Source organism: Lepus europaeus, chromosome 3, assembly GCF_033115175.1.
Source record: "Lepus europaeus isolate LE1 chromosome 3, mLepTim1.pri, whole genome shotgun sequence".
In the NCBI taxonomy this organism is placed as follows: Eukaryota; Metazoa; Chordata; class Mammalia; order Lagomorpha; family Leporidae; genus Lepus; species Lepus europaeus.
The window spans coordinates 84,482,821-84,505,563 of NC_084829.1; the positions used below are offsets into that span (position 1 = coordinate 84,482,821).

Sequence of the window (22,743 nt, forward strand, 5' to 3'; positions counted from 1 at the left end):
CAGAGTATCCATGAGACTATGTGAAGAAGAATAGCAAGGAGCTCACATTAGGCAAAACTCAGAAAAATGAGCTGAAGTATGTAAATGAAAAAGCACACACAAACCCAGAGAGGAATACATGTGACTAAACTCACATGAAAATAAATAAATAAAAGCAAAAATAGTGCATACGCATTTTTCAAGTCTAAATGAATTATAGGTGTCACCATGTAGAGAGCTGCAATACTTATCAACTCACAAAAAACAGAGAAACTCCTTTTTCTAGTAAATCTGTTATCCCATGCGTTTATTCTAAGACTCTATACCTGGAGAAATACTGTCCCAACTCAATTAAAATAGTAATAAAAATATATCTGGATTTGGAATTGAAAAGAACTCACTAGTAAAAACATTTTTTTTAACTCCGTTTCGGCTTCTTGTTTTAGAGAACATATCTGTTAAGTCTCCGAGACTTAAAATGTGTTATCAAGCTACACAGTACTCTGCAAAAGCATCAAAGCATTTTCTAATACTGTTTTTTTGCCAACTTACCTCAAAGAGATGTTGTAAAGGATTGGACTGGAGTTTTTCTTCATAGCCAAATAGTTGAAAGCCAGTTCCCAAAAGACCTATCACGATAATCCATAAGTGAAACATTATAAAATGGAAAGTAGAAAAAAGCCATGGCAGAAAACAGGTATAGTTAGTTCTATTTAAAAAATTAATCCCTCATAATTATAGACCCCAAAAACTACTGCAAACCACATACTTTCCACCTGTTACTCTGTGATTCATACAAGTTAAACTCAATATATTGAATCACAAATTCAATACTACATATTCAAAGTATCATGAAATTAAATTCACTGAAAGCAAGACTATGAGCTCATCTAAGGCAGGATGTTAGACTAATTTATCTTTGTACGAACACTTTCCTAGCAGATATAAACAAACATTTATTAAGCAGCTACTCTGTGCACATCATAATGGTAGTCAGTCAGCACCTATTTTAAGCTTTTGTTTTATAGGTTTTTTTTGTTGTTGTTGTTGTTTTAAGTTTTATTTTGAAAGGCAAAGAAAGAAACAAAGAGAGATATAAAGGAATTTCCCACTCACTGGTTCACTGCCCAAATAGTCACAACAGTTGGGACAGGAGCCAGAACTCAAACCAGATCTCCCATGTGGGTGACAAGGATTCAACCACCTGAGCTATCACTTACTGCCTACCAGAGTACACATCAGCAGGAAACTGGAGTTAGAGGCCGAGCCTGGACTTGAACTCAGGGCATTCCAATACAGTATGAGGACACCTTAAATGGCATTTTAAGAACTGTACCTAGGCCGGCGCCGTGGCTTAACAGGCTAATCCTCCACCTTGCAGCGCCGGCACACTGGGTTCTAGTCCCGGTTGGGGCGCCGGATTCTATCCTGGTTGCCCCTCTTCCAGGCCAGCTCTCTGCTATGGCCCAGGAAGGCAGTGGAGGATGGCCCAAGTGCTTGGGCCCTGCACCCGCATGGGAGACCAGGAGAAGCACCTGGCTCCTGGCTTCGGATCAGCGTGATGAGCCGGCCGCAGCGGTCATTGGAGGGTGAACCAACGGCAAAAAGGAAGACCTTTCTCTGTCTCTCTCTCTCTATCCACTCTGTCAAAAAAAACCAAAAAAAACAAAAAACAAACAAACAACAACAAAAAAAAACAACAAAAAGAACTGTACCAAACGAGCACTCCCAAACTTACTTTATAAACTGATAGTTATTAACATAAACAAAGGAATGGGTTTGATGTTATATTAGTTCTTAAGCAATTGAAGTAAAACAAAAAAAGATAAAACTTGAAACATTCCTGATTGCATCTCAAATTCAAGGTAATCAAGCAACAAAATTCTTTTATTTGGCTATGTATTTTTTTTTTTCAGTCTTTAATGATAAATTCAGAGTTTAGGGATAGTGTTAACTGGAATTGGAAGTTTGTTTAAAAAAAAAAAATACTAACTGGGGCCAGTGCTGTGGCGTAGAAAGTTAAGCCTCTGCCTGCAGTGTCACTTTTCCACATGGGCACAGGTTGGAGTCCCAGGCTGCTTCATTTTGGATCCAGGCCCCAGCTTAATGCACCTGGGAAAGCAGTGGAAGATGGCCCAAGTACTTTGATTCCTGCACTCACATGGGAGACCTGGAAGAAGTTCTTGGCTTTGGCCTGGCCTAGCCCTGGCCATTGAAGCCATTTGGGGAATGAACCAGCAGATGGAACATCTTTCTCTCTCCTTCTCTCTCTGTATCTTTGCCTTTCAAATAAATAAATGAATCTTTCGAAAAAACCCAAAAGCTAATTCAGAGTCCTGCTTTGTGGCACAGCAGGTAAGCTGCCACCTACAACACTGACTTCCCCTTATAGGCACTGGTTCGAGTCCTGACTGTTCCACCTTCAATCCAGTTCCATGTGCCTGGGAAAGCAGCAGAAGATAGTCCTACAACTTGGGCACTTGCCTTTAGAATAAATAAATAAATGTTAAAAAAATATATTAATCAAGATTTGTAAACTAGAGAGTTACACTCTAGAGATGTGTTTGCTAGAAGATTATCTTGTTAAGTTGAATGTGAAGGGACATATGGCGCCTGGGCCAAAGGAAGTAAGAGATTTTATTATTTTAAAAATCAATCTGTTTTTATAACTGTATCAATTACCAAGATTGAGATCTAAAGGGGTTTTCTGAAGCACATTTTCTGTATAAGACAAAGCAGAAACTGGAAAGTTACTTAACATGAGGATATACAATACTTTTGAGTTTAGATAGGAATAAGAAGGACGCTTAGAGCTCTATTTAGTTTCCAGGGAGAGCAAAGGTGATTATGATTTAGGGTCTTGAGAGAGTGTGGAAAGATGTCCAGCTTGTTCTTTAAAAAAAAAAAAAAAAAAAAAGAAATGAGAAATGTAAAAGTTCCTCCATTTAACATTACTGTAATACATTTTCAAAATTGTTTTCTGTGCTTAGGAACTGCCTGCCAACTTTGAAATGAGGATGGCTGAAACTGCAAAATAACAATTCTTCAACAATGATGGTTATAATGGAAATGTTGACAGATCATTAACCAGAGTAGTTCTTTAGAGAAAAACCACTATAATAAATCTTGCAGCTAAAATTTAATGAATACCATAATCACATATTTGCTAATGTCTGAATCAGTCAAACTAGTGTAAAGTGGATGCCACTCAATATTAAGTCAGACTGTTGAGCCTCAAGACTAAACCTCTGACTACCAGCTGTTATGGACTGCAGGTGGATTCTCAAAATGCAGGGCATGGTTTAAGATTCCTCCACAGGGAACAGTAATAGAACTATTAACATGGTTTAAGTTTTTTCCTTTCTAGAGTCTGAAAAAAACTTATTAACTAAAGGATATTAGTCATAAAGGTCACAATAAATTTCCTATGGGGAAAAATTTCTTTAATGAACCAGCTTTCTTTTGAAAACTGTAAATTCATTTCACTGGATATAGAACCTAATACACTTGATAAGTGCTTTAAAAATATTATCTAGCCTTTCTTTTGGATTAGTATTGTGAAAACACTCCCGGGACAGATTCATTCACCGTTCTGAGTGTCTGTTACATAGCAAGCATTGTGGATACAAAAATAATTAATACATAGTGCATACCTTCAAGGACCATATCATCTAGCAGCGGAGAGAAGGTCACAAATAAGAATAGAGTAAGACCAATCTGAGTACAGCATGGTACTAGGAAGGAATGTGGTGATGGAAGAAGGTATTCAAGGGGATAACTGTGTCAGAAAATGCTTTACAGGAGTGACCTGGGGCTGGATCTGAAAATACACATGGTAATCACCAGAGACTTTAAATAGTTTGAATTCTTCATGCCACTAGTCCTTCTCTAGCATAGTAACTTCATTTATCTTGTCCTCTCATATGCTGATTTCCAGTTTATAAGAGGTAGGAATAGTTTTCTACTAATATATGAAATTAAAGATAATTTGTGGCATTCAAATGTTTGGGCCTCAATCCTTTCTTACTTTGGACCCTCTCCCCATCCCTGGCCCCTCCTCCTCACTGGTGCCCACTGTACAGCTAAAGGAGAAACTGAAGTACTACACTTTACTCTGCTTGGGGCCACTGCCCCTTGGCATAGTAACAGATCCCACTTCATATAGGATGGCACAGAGAGGCTGGACCTCACTAGATTTAAGAACAGCAGGGCTGGGCTATGGTGTAGCTGATTAAGCTGTTAACCAGCAACACCAGCGTCCTATAAGGTGGCCTGTTTGAGTCCCAGCTGCTGCATTTCCTATCCAGTTTCTTGCTAATGTGCCTCAGAAAACTAAAAATGGCCCACGTACTTGGACCTTGCCATCCACATGACAGACCAGGATGGAGCCTGGCAGTCCCTAGCTGTTGCAGTCATTTGGGGAATGACCCACTGGATGGAAGGTATCTCTAACTTTTTTAAATAAATAAATCTAATAAATAAAAGAATAGCAGGGCTGTGATTAAGAAGAGTATAGATCATTAGACTTATTCCTCCCCTGTATACTTACTTCTACATTTAACTAATTTGTAAGCTCCTTTTCTTCATTAAAACCACAAAAGCACCTACTTTATCATCAGGTCTTGCTCTGAATGTGTGCTATTTCTTCCCCTAAAATTTACTTGTGTGATAAAAATTAACCAAGGGGCCAGTGCTGGCATCCCTTTTAGGCACCGGTTCAAGACCTGGCAGCTTTACTTTCGATCCAGCTCTCTGCTATGGCCCTCAAAGCAGTAGAAGATAGCCAAAGTCCTTGGACCCTTGCACCCATGTGGGAGACCCGGAAGAGGCTCCTGACTCCTTGCTTCGGATCAGTGTAGCTTCAGCCGTTGTGGACATTTGGGGAGTGAACTGGTGGATGGAAAAACCTCTCTCTCTCTCTCTGCCTATGCCTCTTTGTAAATCTGACTTTCAGATAAATAAATCTTAAAAAAGTTACCCAAATAAATTATGAGATTATGCAAAAGAGTTATTAGGAACAAAAATAGGTAGGATGCACTGTTTCAAACAGTGAGGACTCTCTCACACTATCCTGATGATCACACAAATTTTTTTTTTTTACAGGCAGAGTGGACAGTGAGAGAGAGACAGAGAGAAAGGTCTTCCTTTGCCATTGGTTCACCCTCCAATGGCCACCGCGGCTGGCACGCTGTGGCCGGCACACCGTGCTGATCCGAAGGCAGGAGCCAGGTGCTTCTCCTGGTCTTCCATGCGGGTACAGGGCCCAAGCACTTGGGCCATCATCCACTGTACTCCCGGGCCATAGCAGAGAGCTGGCGTGGAAGAGGGGCAACCAGGACAGAATCCGGCGTCCCGACCGGGACTAGAACCCGGTGTGCTGTCGCTGCTAGGCGGAGGATTAGCCTGTTGAGCCACGGCGCCGGCCCACACACATATTTAAAAACAGTAAATTTTAAAGTAGAAAAAATTTTCAAACATACTTACCAAACTGCATGCCCCAATCTCCAAGGTAATTTATTCTGGTTACTTGATGTCCTAAAGCTTCTTTGAGATTTGCTATAAAATTTCCTAAAAATCAAAAAAATCCACAGTTTCTCATTCCTGTTATCCATTTTGGCATAAAATTCACAGGCTTGACAACTACCAAAGAATGACATGGAAAATTCTTCTTGTACAATGTACCAACTCAATCTTTTCTATCAAAGCATTCAGAATGGAACTACTTTTAGGGCAATTATTCCAAAGCAGCTCATACTTTTCATAATAACAAAATTTTTACCATTATTAGTGGAAGCTGGGAACAGAATTGCTATTCCTAGTCAATCCAAGGACAGAAATTAACAAAATTTCAGGAATTAACTATATGTATATAATTTATATTCATAATATGGCTGTACCCCAAGAACCTGAGCCATACTGTTCCATTTTTTTGTTCAAGTTTTTACTTTTCTGACTCTCATTCTCTAGCAATCATGGAAGTCCATTCTCCATGTGCCTCTCCTTAACACCACACAGAGGTCAGAGTGCTTTGCCTTCCTGTACTGCTGATACTGATTTTTTTTTTCTTTTTAAGATTTATTCATTTATTTGAAAGTTGGAGTTACACAGAGAGAAGGAGAGGCAGAGAAAAAGAGAGAAAAAAAGAGAGAAAAAGAGAGAGAGATCGATCGATCATCCATTCGATGGTTCACTCCCAAGATGGCTGCAACGGCCGGAGCTGCACCAATCTGAAGCCAGCAGCTTCCTCCAGGTCTCCCACGTGGGTGCAGGGGCCCAAGGACTTGGGCCATCTTCTACTGCTTTCCCAGGCCATAGCAGAGAGCTGGATCAGAAGTGGAGCAGCCAGGTCTCAAACCGGCACCCATGAGATGCCAGTGCTTCAAGCCAAGGTATTAATCTGCTGCACCACAGCACTGGCCCCAATACTGGTTTTCTATTCAACATCTATCCCCTGCTGCTTCTAGTGTGTCCTCATATACTGGAGGGCAAGGAATCTAAAAAGTTCATTCCCTGGGGCCAATGCTGTGGCGCAGTGGGTTAATGCCCTGGCCTGAAGCGCCGTTTGAGACTCGGCTGCTCCAATTCCTGTCCAGCTCTCTGCTGTGGCCTGGGAAAGCAGAATATGGTCCAAGTCCTTGGGCTCCTGCACCCACGTGGGAGACCTGGAGGAAGCTCTTGGCTCCTGGCTTTGGATCTGTTTTTTGTCCCCAACAAGCACAGTTGTGGATGCTTTATTTTGAGGGGGGTGGACACCACTATCAGAAGTCCTAGTGTCTTTCAATTGAGAGCTGAAACACAAGCATGGAGCTGCCTCTTTATGGGGGTCTAGAGCAGTGGAGTGTTTGCAGAGGAACTGGTGTTCCCTTGGCACCCAACCAAAGTTCTATGGTGCACTTTTGGCAGTCACTTTTGTCAGCTTAATACAAAGCTTCTTCATTCCTCTGAACAACTTTGTAAACCATTCAATATCCTGTAATAAATCTATTACTGCCTTAATCATGAGTGAATTTGGTTTTCTGTAAAGAAATTCTCACCAATACAAACAAGTGACTTAAATTACTGCAGTTACCTTCTTTGCCAGCTTCTCCATACTTACACTTTCTAGAACTTTCAGTCTCAACAACAAGAACCAGCTCCTGCAACTGGTACTCAAACTGTAGTCCTAGCTTTTTAGCACCTTATTTCACAAATCCAATTAAATGTTTGCTTCTAGGCTCCTGGAATTCAGACTGCCTAATTTCTTTCTTTTTCTTTCTTTCTTTTTTTGACAGGCAGAGTTAGAGAGAGACAGAGAAAGGTCTTCCTTTTCCGTTGGTTCACCCTGCAATGGCCGCTGCGGCCAGAGCACTGCGCTGATCCGAAGCCAGGAGCCAGGTGCTTCTCCTGGTCTCCCATGCGGGTACAGGGCCCAAGCACTTGGGCCATCCTCCACTGCACTCCTGGGCCACAGCAGAGAGCTAGACTGGAAGAAGAGCAACCGGTACAGAATCTGGCGCCCCAACCGGGACTAGAACCTGGGGTGCTGGTGCTGCAGGCGGAGGATTAGCCTAGTGAGCCTTGGCACTGGCCCCAGACTGTCTAATTTCAATTGTTGCTGTAATACTTAACTTGATTTGGGGAAAGTTAGGATTGGGATCTGAATTTCTTCATCCATAAACCAGGATAAATATTACTTATCAAACATGGCTGTTGTAAAATTAAATTAGATGACACAGGAAAACACTTAGCATGTTAAGTTCTCAATAAATATTTCTTCCTTATCCAAATATTTCCCCTGTCAAAACAACTTTATTTTGCTATATACCCATCATGTACTCACTCCAATACTTTTGACTTGCTCAGGTATTTTTTTTTTCTTTTTGAAATTTATTTATTTGAAAGGCAGAATTTCAGACAGAGGGAGACACACACACACAGAGAAATCTTCCATCCACTGATTCTTTTCTCAAATGGTCACAATTGCCAGAGCTGGGCCAGGTGGAAGCTAGGAGTCAGAAGTTTCTTCCAGGTCTCCCACGTGGGTGGCAGGGGCCCAATCACTTGGGCCATCTTCTGCTGCTTTCCCAGGCACATTAGCAGGGAACTGGATCAAAAGTGGAGCAATGGGGACACAAACTAGCACCCATATGGGATGCCAGTTTACCCACGGTGCCACATTGCCTACAGATAGTTTTTCTTATATGTATGTTTCTCACACTCTTTTTCCATCCAGGAAAATTTGTCATTTTCTTTCTTAAAATGCTGCTCAAATACTTGTTAACAATGAAAGTTGACCCTATGTTAATAATAATCTATGTTACAAATACCAATCTCTCCAATTTGTCGAAAAAAGTTTTTAAATTAAAATGTTGTATAAGGAGTCTTCAAAATGTTTGGGTAAAGTGGAATCTCAAAATAAGTTTAGGGGTCGGTGTTCGGACTAGTAGTTAAGGCTCCTGCATCCTGGACTACCTGGGTTTGATACCAGTTTCCATGCCCAGACTCTGGGAGGTAGCTATGATGAATGAAGTGTCTGGGTTCCTGCCACTCATAAGCGAGACCTGCACGGACTTCCTTGCTAATCTTCAAAAAGCTCATGGAGGAGTGGACTTTGGCACAGCTGTTGAGATGTTTTTTGGGGTGCCTACATCCCATGTCAGAGTGCCTGGATTCAAATCTTAGCTCTACTCCTGATTCCAGCTTCTTGCTAATCTGCCCTCTGGAAGACAAGCAGGTGATGGTTCAGGCAATTGAGTCCCTGTCACTACACTAGAGCCAACAGTGAGTTTTCAGTTGCTGGCTTCAGCCTGGCCCAGCCCTGGCTGTTGCAAGAACTTAGGTGAGTCATCAAATGGGACATGTCTGTGACTCCCTTAGTTTTTCAAATAAATAAAACAAAATTTAAAAAAAATTTGGAAAGTTGATGGAAAATGTATTATGAAAAACTATGCATGGATTTCAATTGTTTTGAACCAAAGTAAACATATTTCTTCATGCTACTTTCCAAAAGCTTTTCTGAAGTAACCTCATATAATAAAAAAAAAATTCAAGTACAGGTTAAAAGACTTTCTTTTAAGCATTCAATAGATTTCTATGCTGCAAGGCAGATTAGATGAGATAAATTCCAAAATCCCTTCCAATTCAAGTTTCAGTTTTTGAATTGGGCTGCTACGTAATATAATATTTTAAATAAATGAAAATCACAAGAATATTATATAGTAAAGCACTGCAGCTATGAAGTTCAATAATAATCTCACTTTATTAGAATGCTCATGTTTTAATTTCCTGTCATGAACATTTCAGTTAGTACTCACATGTCTGAAACTATATAGTCTGAAACACATGTCTGAAGCTAATGTAATGTACTGTTACCAAACTAAAAAAAAGAGGGTTACTATTATACTCATAACTATGTGCATACATATTTTTAAAGTTAAAAATCATCACTTACAATATCAGTTAAAACTGGTTTCTGAATTACTCTTTCTTTTTTTAAATTAATTTCATTTTTCCATTTCTAAATATTTCCCATTTCAGGTAACATTTAATTAATCCTACAGCAATTTAAATCCTTTTATGTTTTTATCCTTTTGTTATTTAAACATAAACCACTGGATTATATTATCAAATACTTCCCAAATGCATTTTTAGTATTTTTGGTGAAACTAAATACTTACCTATGATGGTAGATCGCAAATGTCCAACATGAAATTTTTTGGCAATATTGGGTGAACTGCAAAAAATTGAAAAGTTATTACTTTATTCCCAGAATAAGAATTCTAAGAATAAACTAGGTTATACCTCTATAGTTTGAAATAATTGGAGACTAGGGCCTTTGTTAATTTAGGGCAAAGTTTCATTTAAAATGAGAAATCCAAGGGTTGGCCTTGTAGCATAGTGGGTAAAGAGGCCACCTGTGATGCTGGCATCCCATAAGCATCCTGATTTGAGTCCTGGCTGCTCCACTTCTGATCCAGCTCCTTGCTAATGGTCTAGGAAAAGGATCAGAAGATGGCCTAGGCCTGTTACCCACGTGGGAGACCCGGAGAAGTTCCTGGCTCCTGGCTTTTGCGGCCATCTGGGGAGTGAACCAAGAGATGAAGATCTCTCTCCCTCTCCATCTCCCCCCCACCCCTCACTCTTTCTTTCTTTTTTTTTTTTTTTTTAAATTTTTTAAAATTTTTTGACAGGCAGAGTTAGACAGTGAGAGAGAGACAGAAAGGTCTTCCTTTTGCCGTTGGTTCACCCTCCAATGGCCACCGCGGCCAGCGCATCATGCTGATCGAAGCCAGGAGCCAGGTGCTTCTCCTGGTCTCCCATGTGGATGCAGGGTCCAAGCACTTGGGCCATCCTTCACTGCACTCCCGGGCAATAGCAGAGGGCTGGTCTGGAAGAGGGGCAACCGGGACAGAATCTGGTGCCCCGATCGGGACTAGAACCCAGTGTGCCGGCACTGCAAGCGGAGGATTAGCCTATTGAGTCGCGGTGCAGGCTGCTACTTCACTTCTGATCCAGCTCCCTGCTAATGTGCTTGAGAAAGCAGCAGAGGATGGCCCAAGTCCCTAGATTTCTGTCAACCACATGAGAGGCCCTGAGAATCTCCTGGCATCTGGCCTTGGGCTCATTTAGCCCTACTCATTGCAGCCATTTGGGAAGTGAACCAGCAGATGGAAGATCTCTCTGCCTTTCCTTCTCTCTCTGCAACTCTGCCTCTCAAATAAATAAATTAATAAATCTTTTTTGAGTCCCAGTTGCTCCACTTCCTGTCCAGCTCTCTGCTATGGCCTGGGACAGCAGAAGATGGCCCAAGTCCTTGGTTCCCTGCACCCGTTTGGGAGACCCGGAGGAAGCTCCTGGCTTCGGATCGGCGCAGTTCTGGCCATTGCGGGTGATCAGAGATTGAACCACCAGATGGAAGATCTCTTTCTCTCTCTGCCTCTCCTCTCTCTGTGTAACTCTGACTTTCAAATAAATAAATAAATCTTTAATAAAAAGAAAAAAAGGAAAGGGAGCAAATCTATAAACAAGTAACTGCCACACAAAAAGCTTACAGAATACAACTCAAATAGAGCAGTTATTCTTAGACCTTTTTTTTTTTTTTTTTTTTTGACAGGCAGAGTGGATAGTGAGAGAGAGAGAGAGAGACAGAGAAAAAGGTCTTCCTTTTTGCCGTTGGTTCACCCTCCAATGGCCACTGCGGCCGGCGCATGTCGCTGATCCGAAGCCAGGTGCAAGGTGCTTCTCCTGGTCTCCCATGCGGGTGCAGGGCCCAAGGACTTGGGCCATCCTCCACTGCTTTCCCGGGCCATAGCAGAGAGCTGGCCTGGAAGAGGGGCAACCGGGATAGAATCCGGCGCCCCAACCGGGACTAGAACCCAGTGTGCCGGCGCCGCAAGGGGGAGGATTAGCCTGTTAAGCCAAAGCGCCAGCCTCTTAGACCCTTTTCTAAGAAGCATGAGCAAAAAGCAGCAGTATATGGGAAACAGGAGAAAAGCTAAAGAATAAACAAATAAGCAAGACCCAAGTATTGGTATTCTGAGAGCTCAGTTGGAGCAGAGGGATGATGAAGTGGAAGTAAAAACACAGGGGATAAAAGTGAGTACTGGTGGCAACTTCCAAGTTTCAAAAAACTTAAAATGGCATCATTTCAAGGATGAATGCACAGTAACAGATACTACACTGCCTTCCTACTGTTTTCCTTTACTGGTTAGTGAAGTAATAAAAAGGAATCAGAGAGTAATAATGGTATTGAAGGGTCTGTAAGGAGAAGAAAATGATGTGTCCTTCATGAATTTAAAGACAATAATGAAGCCGGCGCCGTGGCTTAACAGGCTAATCCTCTGCCTTGCGGTGCCGGCACACTGGGTTCTAGTCCCGGTTGGTTCTATCCCAGTTGCCCCTCTTCCAGGCCAGCTCTCTGCTATGGCCCGGGAAGGCAGTGGAGGATGGCCCAAGTCCTTGGGCCCTGCACCCGCATGGGAGACCAGGAGAAGCACCTGGCTCCTGGCTTCGGATCAGCGACATGCGCCGGCCGCAGTGGCCATTGGAGGGTGAACCAACGGCAAAAAGGAAGACCTTTCTCTCTGTCTGTCTGTCTCACTATCCACTCTGCCTGTCAAAAAAAAATAAAATAAAAAAATAAAAATAAAAAAAGACAATAATGAAATAATTAATGAGTGCCACAAAGTCTTTGCCATTCTCATCAGTAATAGATGGCAAAGATGCCCGATCAGATAAGTAACTGAGCCACCTCAGATTTCTCCCCTCAGTTGACTATAGTTACATAAGGGATCTCAGGTAGGTAGAAGATCGGTGCTAACCCTCCTACTCCTGATCTCCTAACCTATGGATTCATTGGCATCAACATGGTTCTTGCTTTAAGACACTAATGAGGAGCTAGAGAACTTTATTCTCAAAAAAAGATTTAATATTTTAAGAGACTTCTGAGCTATCTATTCGCTATCTCAACCACTCAATTCAACTAAACTCTGCTCAACCCAATTTTAATATCATGATTAGCAATACCACTTAATATGACAGTGTAAGATTCACTCACAATACGTCCTCCATAGGAGCTGCAGATTACTAAGCAATCAGTCCTTACCATAAAGTGATTGTGTCTGAGTCTTAGAGATCCCTGCCTTTCCTAAGAGAGTGGCAGAGACAGCACAAATGTGAAATCTGAAAAGCCCATTCTTTCTGATTACCCAGGTGTGAATCATAACCAGTTTAAAAATGAGTTAGTAAACATAAAGTAATATTTCCCAATATTAATTTTCAAAAATTCTCCTCCACAGAAATACTCAAGAAGAAAAATGCTCTAGCAAGTTCTTTCCAAGTGAAAAATACTTTATCATAACTCTTCTTCAGCTCTTAGGAAGACAAATACAGTATCTGATAATTTTCTAGAGCTGTCAACCTATCAGCCATACTATGAAAGTATTCTTAGTGTTCCCTTTTCTTTTTCAGTTACCTCAAAATAGCTCAAAATTAAATAGTTATACTGATAGCATAGTATATGAAGATTCTAGAACCATTTTAAAACTTCAAGCTATTTTTTCTAGTAATTTTAGAAGAAAAAACAATATAAATATTACAAGGCTTTGTTCTCTGGTAATCATGCCCATATAAGATGCCAGTGCTGCAATGGCTTCACTTGTATGCCACAAAATCTATTTTTATTCATGGTTTAATGATACTGATTCAATGTGATTGTAAGAAAATATAATCTTATTGCTAGCAATGTGGCACAGCAGACGGAGTTGCTGCTTAGGACATCTGCATCCCATTTTGAAGGGTTGGTTCGAGTCCCAGTTGCTCCACTTCTGATTCAGCTCTCTGCTAATGGGCGTGGGAAAGTAGTGAAAGATGGCCCAATTGCCTGAGCCCCTGCCACCCACGTGAGGGACCAGAATAGAGTTCTTGGCTCCTGAATTCAGCCTGGCACAGCCCCAGCTATTTTGGCCATTTGGGGAGTGAACCAATGGATGGAAGATCTCTGTCTCTCTGTCATTCTGCCTTTCAAATAAAACTTAAAAAATATATATATATACACACACATATATATAAAATCCCAATGATTTTAAATTTTCTCACATGTAATTTAGTGAGACTCCTAATGATGATGGTAAAAAACTGCTTGATCACTCAGCTTGATTAATCAACATATAAAATGGGTATGTGAGCACTCACCTGAATTCAACCACAATCTTTTTCTGGGGAAGACCAGAGAAAAGTTCACTTTTTAATCCATATTTTGAGCCATCTTCAATTACTTGTTGTAATACTGTCTGAAAAACAGAGTGGGATTTAATAACAGGAAAAAAAATTGCAATGTTCTTAATTACTGTTACTGGGAATTAAATGTTCCTAATTTGTTCATTCTAATTTATAGAACTGAGACTTTTATAGCACTGTCAGCACCACCTTTAGCACTTCCTCTCTGATACTACCACTAGTCAGAGTAGTGACAACATGAGGTAGCAGTGATGGAAACTTGGTGCTTGCTTTTTAAAAAAGATTTACTTATTTACTTGGCCAGGGTGAGGGGCAGGGAGAGATTATCTTCCACACGCTGATTTACTCCTCAAATGACCACAACAACCAAGGCTGGGGCAAGCTGAAGCCAGGGGACAGGACCTTCATCTGGGTCTCTGAGTAGCAAGAACTCAAGCACTTGAGTCATTCACTGCCTCCCACGTGCATTAGCAGAAGTTGGATCAGAAGCAGAGGAGCCAGAGCTAAAAAAATGGCAACTTGACAGGAGATGCGAACATCTTGAGTGGTAGTTTAACCCACTGTGCCACAAGGCCAGCTTCCTTGGTACCCTTTTACATATCATGTTTATTTATCCTTGCAATAACCAATGATGTGGATACTCTACAGATTAGGAAACAGAAGCTGAGCAAGGAGGCTAAGTGACTGCCAAAAGTCACAAAGCAAATAGTAAAAAGAAAAAAAAAAATCAGAAGTAGTAACTAATGCTTATTAAGTGCATACTATGTGCTAAGCATTTCATGTGCATTAACTCATTAATTCTCACAGCAGCCTTGGAGATGCGTATTTTTATAAACAAGGAAAGTAAAGCACAGTGCAGTAACTTTCCCAAGATCATACTACTATTGTCATGCAGTAAAAACTTTTCCCACTCCACAGCTAGGTGTTGACTGCTGCATGCTGCTGCTGCTTTTGTAACTACACTTCACAAGAGACTGTAGTGAACAAAGACAAATGCATAATTAAATGCCATTTGGCTACAGAAGTGAAAAACAAGGAACTATCAGACTTCCAAAATATATTCCAGGTTAGTTTTTGGTTACTAACACAGAACTACCATACAGTTTACAAAACCTGTATGTTTCATTAATGGTGAAGATACATTTTTTTGAAAGTAGGGTTGTGAAACAACTGTGATGAATTTTTATTTACTCATATTGGTTTTGATTCACAAATTGCACTTTGAGTCCTAAAAATGTAGTTCATTTTTAAAAATGTTCTCATCAAAGAGTTAAGACGCTGACTAATGGCAACAGGCAAAGAAGGTAGCAGCAGGCAGTAAAATACACAACAACAAACATTCAAGAAGCATTTATAGAGTACAAGGTTAACACTAGGTGCTTCTATATCCTATCTTCAGGGCTCATAATCTCAAAGACAGGTAATAGTTACCATTTAATGGATGTAAAAATTAAGATTTAGAAACACTATGTATCTGCACCAAGATCACAGAGAAAACAATATTCTCTTCACTCACAATGTGTGTACAGAAGGAAACAGACATTAATTTAGAATAGTGCCTGTCCTATATTAGGAATCTAATATTTATTACTCCCAGAATATGTGTGACAAGAAGACTGCAAATGGAGAGAGAAAAACATTAGTGACAGAACCCATATTCAGGTCATTCTAAATATTAAGATTTATATAATTTTACTTCCCAGCCCTTTTTGTGTAAAGACTGGTAGACTCCACAAAAGTTAAAAACAGTAAGTTAGAATTCTCTTTAACACCTGAGACCCTCTGTTCACTGACTACCTTAAACAAAAACAAACGCAACTTCAATAAAAGTACACCTTATATAATGCATTTCCAAACCTTCCATTGACAATTTGATTTACCTGCTGCCTGGCATCTTTCTTTGCTAAATATTTCACTGAAACTATGCTTGCAGAATAAATATTCTAAATCCCAAACTCAACCATAACATTTGAATTTTAATTTATTACCTCTATGAATACGTTTTTTATAAAATAAAAAATTAAACATTTAAGATGAAATTAAAGTCTCTATTGATGATCTGTTCTTATCCTGGTCCTTCTCCTCCTTCCCTAGGCATATCAAACATTACCTTAGCTGGTGACTATTCTGTTTCTTTGCAACAATCGTTCTTCCTCGGTTGTAAAGACACTACTCTCTTGACTTTTGCTCTCAGCTTCTTTTGCAAGCTCATCTTCTACCTCCGTTCTTTACTATACATCCTGTGCTTTATTCTTGCTTCTAGTTTCTTACTTCGTACTTCTAGGCAACTTAATCCCTTAAGCCTTCAACTATTACCTAATAATCAACTTATTACCTAATAATCTCTTGTGCTACAAACTGGTATACAAAAGTACTTTAAATTTATTTAGGTGCAAAAATCTTTTAAATCTTTGCATAGTATTTTTTAAAAAAATATGGATTTTGCATGAATTTTTTGAAGGCCTCTGATATATCTGAGGACTGACGATGTGTCTCAGGAACTTCAAATAGAATATACTTGGTCTACTTTCTACATTGTCCTTGTCCATGAACTAAACTTACCAACAAAACAACTCAGAAACCAAGGCATTCATAGCATTTATCCTCTTCCCTCAAACTCCATAATCAGTCGTTAATCACTAAGTCCTATGCCTGTTATCTCCAAAATACCATTAGTTATCATAAATTATTCTCTCTACTCTGGTTCAGACACTCATCACCTGTCAGCTACACCACAGCAAAAACTCTACAACCAAATAACATACATAGCCTCATGTAACAAAAATTTAATTAAGTCTAAGTCCTATTCAAACCATTCAGTGATTCCGCATAATTAAAAAAAAAAAAAAACTTCTTACCAATGTGTATTTATCACCCTTTAAAAAATTTAAGAAATGTATTAAAAGGTCACTGTAATATCCATAAAAATCATGTTAGAAGTGTTCATTTTAGGGGCCGGCACTGTGGCGTAGTGGGTTAATGCCCTGGTCTGAAGCGCCGACATCCCATGTGGGCGCCGGTTCTAGTCCCGGCTGCTCCTCTTCTAATCCAGCACTCTGCTATGGCCTGGGAAAGCAGTAAAAGATGGCCCAAGTCCCTCACCCGCGTGGGAGATCCGGAAGAAGCTCCTGGCTCCAGATTGGTGCAGCTCCGGTCGTTGCGGCCATCTTGGGAGTGAACCATCGGACGGAAGACCTCTCTGCCTCTCCTCTCTCTCTCTCTCTGCCTCTCCTCTCTCTGTGTAACTCTGACTTTCAAATAAATAAATAAATCTTAAAAAAAAAAAAAAAGAAATGCTCACACAATGGCCCAAGCTAGCCTCTGTGCCTGGAATGCCTGCCTTTCTATCTCCCAGGAACAGTCTCCATCTTCATTCCAATTCAAGCCTATGTCCCCTGTCTACAAAACAGACCTATATGTACATTTCTTTATTTTTTTTTAAAAGATTTATTTTATTTATTTGAAAGAGTTACAGAGAGAGGTAGAGACAGAGAGAGAAGTCTTCCATCTGCTGGTTTATTCTCCAGATGGCAATGGCTGGAGCTGAGCCAATCCGAAGCCAGGAGCTTCCTTCAGGTCTCCCATGTGGGTGCAGGAGCCCAAGGAATTGGGTCATCTTCTACTGCTTTCCCAGGCCACAGCAGAGAGCTGGATCAGAAGAAGAGCAGCAGGGACTAGAACCTGCACCCATATGGGATGCTGGCGCTTCAGGCCAGGGCTTTAACCTGCTGCACCACAGCACTAGCCCCTGTACATTTCTTTCAACAGAGATTATATCCTATATATGCCTTCATTACCATATTCATCACATTATCATACCCATCACATATTACACTGTGATTTTTAGAATGCTTGTCTTTTAAATCACAAGTTCCTTGAGGCCAATTTCCAAGCCATTTTGTCTTATATTATCTCAGTAATATACTCTCTGTCAAATAATAAGCAGGCAGTTTTATTAGAAGGCACACAGATGCCAGCTTCTAACTAGAGCTACCTACTAAAGTTCCCTGTTATTCCATAAACCTAGAGGCCCATCTATTTAGTAATATGTATGTTTACATATAAGCTTTAATATAAATATTGGTATATAAAGAGTTTTAAATCAGAAATGAAGTCACTTAGAGATTTCACTTTGGGGAATGCTTTAACAAATTAATGCAGACTTCAGTTGGCTGGTATTTTGTTTGTCTATCACTCTTACCTTTCTCTGTGGCCAATTTTTGTCTTTCTAACTGTTGGCTGACTTTTTGTTAACAGTTTTAAAATGTTCAAAATAATTCATTCCTTCCATGTATTCATGGAAACCATTTGTAACTTGAATGCATCATTGCATATTAATAAAATAATGAGCAGAGGCTGGCGCCGTGGCTCAACAGGCTAATCCTCCGCCATGCAGCACCGGTACACCGGGTTCTAGTCCCGGTCGGGGCACGGGATTCTGTCCCGGTTGCTCCTCTTCCAGGCCAGCTCTCTGCTGTGGCCAGGGAGTGCAGTGGGAGGATGGCCCAACTCCTTGGGCCCTGCACCCCATGGAGACCAGGAGAAGCACCTGGCTCCTGCCTTCGGATCAGCGCGGTGCGCTGGCCGCAGCGCGCCGGCCACGGCGGCCATTGGAGGGTGAACCAATGGCAAAGGAAGACCTTTCTCTGTCTCTCTCTCTCTCACTGTCCACTCTGCCTGTCAAAAATTAAAAAATAAATAAATAAAATAATGAGCAGAAATGGAGCCATTTATTTTATTTTCCTTTTGGTAGAGCATCCTAAGTTGAATTTGGCAAATAAAAAATGTGTGAAATGAAATGATGTTATCTGTTTTGTATTTCTGAGGCACTGAAGAAAACAGCATATTGACTATATTTTTCCTATTCAGTTAAAATCACATTTTTTCCCCTCTCTTTTAATTAAATTCTACTCAGAGTTACAGTCTGTCTTGAAAGTCATCTCTGCAAGCTACAGATAAGCAAAAGTTTGGTACGAGGCAACAGAACTTCACACTGCTATTACGGTCACAGTCCAAGCAGAGAATTATTTCACTGTTGGTCTTAGAAAAGGTAGAATCTGGGGGCCGGCACTGTACTGTAGCGGGTAAAGCCACGTCCGCAGTGCTGACATCCCATATGGGCACCAGTTTGAGACCCAGCTGCTCCACTTCAGATACAGCTCTCTGCTGTGGACTGGGATAGCAGTAGAAGATGGCCTAACTCCTTGGGCCCCTGCACCCATGTGGGAGACCCAGAAGAAGCTCCCGGCTTCTGATCAACACAGCTCTGGCTGTTGCTGCCATCTGGGGAATGAACCAGCCAATGGAAGACCTCTCTCTCTCTCTGCCTCTGCCTATCAAATTAATAAATAAATCTTAAAAAAAAAAAAAAAAGTAGAATCTCTTTCCTGATGTGAAAAACTCATTAGACACATAAATACCTGACCACTGTTTAGGGCCCAAAGTAATGAAGTCAAATTAGAAAGAAATCAGGCTTTGAGCAAACTGGAACTGTAATTAAAATCATAATGTTAGCAAAGGCACATTCAAGACTCCTTTTTCACACTATGGGTTCTCATTGCTCTAGGATGTAACCTTAGTGGGACACTGAACAGAGCTTCTGTGAATAATCCACTTTGTGTTTAATGTAAACCACTAAGATTCAGATCCTCATGGCCACAATGAAGGGAGAATTTCAATGTTTAAAAAATTAGCTGGAGTTCAAAGGGACTCCTGTCCCTTCATTGTCAATTGAGGCTTTGCGGATATTTTTAGAAAGTAACCTAGAGAAAATTTTATAATTTGTTATTGAAATAAAACATGGGAAAAAAACAAAAGAAAAAAAAACATGAAAAAGAAAAGAAACAAAACAGGAAACAACCCCACAAATTCACAGCCAATGAAATTTTAAATTACTAAGTACATATATACCTTATCTCTAAATAAAAACCACATCACTTTCAGCTAAATTACCCTTAGGAGTAAAGCTCCACCTACCCTGGTACATACTCCCATTATAGGAAAAACAAAAGTAAAGGAAAATATCACTATCAAGTCTTTGGAGGGCTTATTGGTGAGCTGCAATTCTTTCGTAAAAGTTGAGAAAACAACTGGGAAGCCACTGGTTTGCTAAGTCTATCTGAAATGTCTCCAGAGCCCTGCAAGTACAGATACTTTTTAACAAGCTCAAGTGCACGTGCTGTGCACGTGGCTGATTTTGGTTAACTAATTTACCTTGAAGAACGAAAAAAAGAAAAAAAGGTTCAAAGGTCTAGAGGCAAGTAAAAAACATGAACTGTTCTTCAGAACAGTTATACAGCTGATGAGCAAACGCCTGTAAACTGTAGAGCACTGTTAAGAGACTAAACTGGGGCTGGCACTGTGCATAAGTGGTGGACTTAAGCCACCACCTGCAGCACCAATATCCCATATGGGCGCCAGTATGAGTCCTGGCTGCTACATTTCCAATCCAGCTCCCTGATAACACTCCTAGGAAAGCAGCAGAGGATGGCCCAAGTGCTTGGGCCCCTGCACCCACATGGGAGACCAGGAAGAAGCTTTTCATTTCAGCATGGCCCAGCCCCACTGTTGCAGTCATCTGGGGGATGAACAAGCCAAGGGAAGAACCTACCCTCCCCCGCCAACTTTGCCTTTCAAATAAATACAATAAATCTTGTACTAAAAAAAAAATGACTATGTTGTTAGGAACTTTAGTTTTCTAGTTATTTTCAATTCAAGAGTATAACATTTACTAAGCCTGGCAAATCATTAAAAAAAAAAAAAAAGAATAGGCCAATGTACACATTATGATACAATGGAACTCTCAGTGGAAGGTCTCATACCACTACCTAAGACTGCCTGTCCTCCAAGGTCTCACTCAAATGAGATCCAATTCCTCTATGAGGTTTCTTTCTTTTTTTTTAAAGATTTATTTTTATTTATTTGAAAGACAGAGTTAGACAGAGTTGGAGAAAGAGAGAGAGAGAGAGAAGTCTTCCATCCACTGGTTCACTCCCCAAATGGCCAGAACAGCTGGAGCCGAGCCATTCCGAAGCAAGGAGCCAGGAGCTTCCTCTGGGTCTGCTACACAGGTGCAGGGTCCCAAGGACTTGGGCCATACTCCGTTACTTTCCCAGGCACATTAGCATGGAGCTGGATTGGAAGTGGAGCAGCTGGGACTCGAACCAGTGCCCATTTGGGATGCTGGTGCTGCAGGCCGGGGCTTTAACGCGCTGCACCATAGCGCCAGCCCCCATCGATGAGGTTTCTCCAACTCTTTCTGGCCATCCTGATTTTTCCCACCTCTGAATTATGCATATTGTATCAACCACCATTTTTTGTTCTACTATTTATTGTTTTACTAAAAGCAGCAGCTGTCTCATGACTTCTTTTTCTTATGCTTCCAACAGATTATAGGTTACCAGACAGTAGAAACCAGCAGTACCTGTATTATATTCAACTGAGTCCATTTATTCATTCAACAAATAGTTGTCTAGTACCTACTAGATGCCAGGCACTGTGCTAGGAAATGGAGATCTAATGGTTTATAGACCCCCAAAACTCTAATACGAATTAGAGTTTAAAGGGCAAGAGGCATTATTCCAATAAAAGGAAAATAAAACAGTAACTATGATAGGTTCTACAAAGAGATAACATAGTGCTTTGATAGCTTAAATGAAAGGATCAAAAAGATACTGAAGAAATACCAAGATGTGAAAGATCAGTGGGTGTTAACTTGGAGGCAGCACTCCAGACAGAGGATCAGTATGTGCAAAGGTTTTCAGCTAAGAGGAGGCACAGTTTAGAAACTGAAGAACAACCACTATGGCTAAAGCAGAGACAGTGAAAGCACATGGATGGACAATTATCCATTCTTACCTTTGTTAACAGTTCTCTGTTTATTTTAAAATTTACAGTCCCTCGACCAGTGCTGATTTCACTCACAACTGTGTCGCATTTTAGCTGAAAAGATAAATGGTGTAAGATAGGCATGCTAGAAAATAGGCCAATGAGACACATAGTTCTAATTCTATAAAACTGGTTACAAAGACAACAGGTGAGTCTTTTTCTTCATAGTCATTATATCTGGACATAGGCTTTATCCAATTGCTTCATTTCCATCATTGTATTTAGGTAAACAGATTCTCTTTTTCCTGACTGGAGTGCCATTCTGGATAAGCACTCTCTCTTCCTCTTTCCCTTCCCTCAAATTCTTCCAACTAATGAGGAAAGAAGAGGGTGACAGTACTTCACACTGCAATTATGGTCACAATTCAGAGACTTACGGCTGACCTCACTCTACCAACTCTGACACTTTTTATCTCATCCACCTCACAACATTAACATGACATTCTGTCAGGGTATATATGCTAAAGCACTTGTACCAACATGTAAAATGCAAATAATTTAAATAGCTTTCTTACAGTCCAAAATCCCAAGAAAATGTATGGAACTTAAAGAGATACTATTGGGGCTGGCATTCCATATGGGCACCAGTTCTAGTCCCAGCTGCTCCTCTTCCAATCCGGCTCTCTGCTATGAACTGGGAAAGCAATGGAAGATGGCCCAATTCCTTGGGCCCCTGCACCCACATGGGAGACTGGGAGAAGCTCCAGGCTCCTGGCTTTGGATTGACCCAGCTCTGGCCTTTGTGGCCATTTGGGAAGTGAACCAGTGGAAGGAAGGCCTTTCTGTCTCTGTCTCTCCCTCTTACTGTTTCTAACTCTGTCTCTCAAATAAATAAATAAAATTTTAAAATAAAAAAAAGATATTGTTGCCACTGATGAGCCAAGATAAAGAAAAAGGGGACTAGATATGGTAACTGGAATAATTCTACTCCTGATATGACTTCCTGATAAACACCTGGGGTGACTGTTATCAAATAAATATTTACTAAGGTTATCAAAGCTCTTTTATCATATTATTCTTTAATTGCACATCTTTTCCTATGATAGTGACTTCTATTGTTTCAGTTCCTCAGAGTTCCTAGACACCTCTTCTGTGTCACTTATAATAAACAACCTTGTGCAACATTTGTCTTTTCTGAGGATACTACACTAATAATTTAGA

General features: G+C 40.6%; 1 protein-coding gene across 2 annotated transcripts in view; it reads right to left on the reverse strand.

Annotated features, from left to right (window-relative positions):
- The window catches only part of RARS2 (arginyl-tRNA synthetase 2, mitochondrial), an 82,647-nt gene that overhangs the window by 40,922 nt on the left and 18,982 nt on the right, over nt 1–22,743 (reverse strand). For both annotated transcript variants that reach the window (XM_062186476.1, XM_062186475.1), the window contains exons 4-8: nt 21,553–21,636; nt 13,651–13,748; nt 9,636–9,691; nt 5,464–5,547; nt 532–608 (exon numbers count right to left, since the gene is read on the reverse strand). In XM_062186476.1, coding sequence (XP_062042460.1) covers nt 532–608; nt 5,464–5,547; nt 9,636–9,691; nt 13,651–13,748; nt 21,553–21,636 — 399 coding nt within the window. The remainder of the gene's footprint in view (nt 1–531; nt 609–5,463; nt 5,548–9,635; nt 9,692–13,650; nt 13,749–21,552; nt 21,637–22,743) is intronic.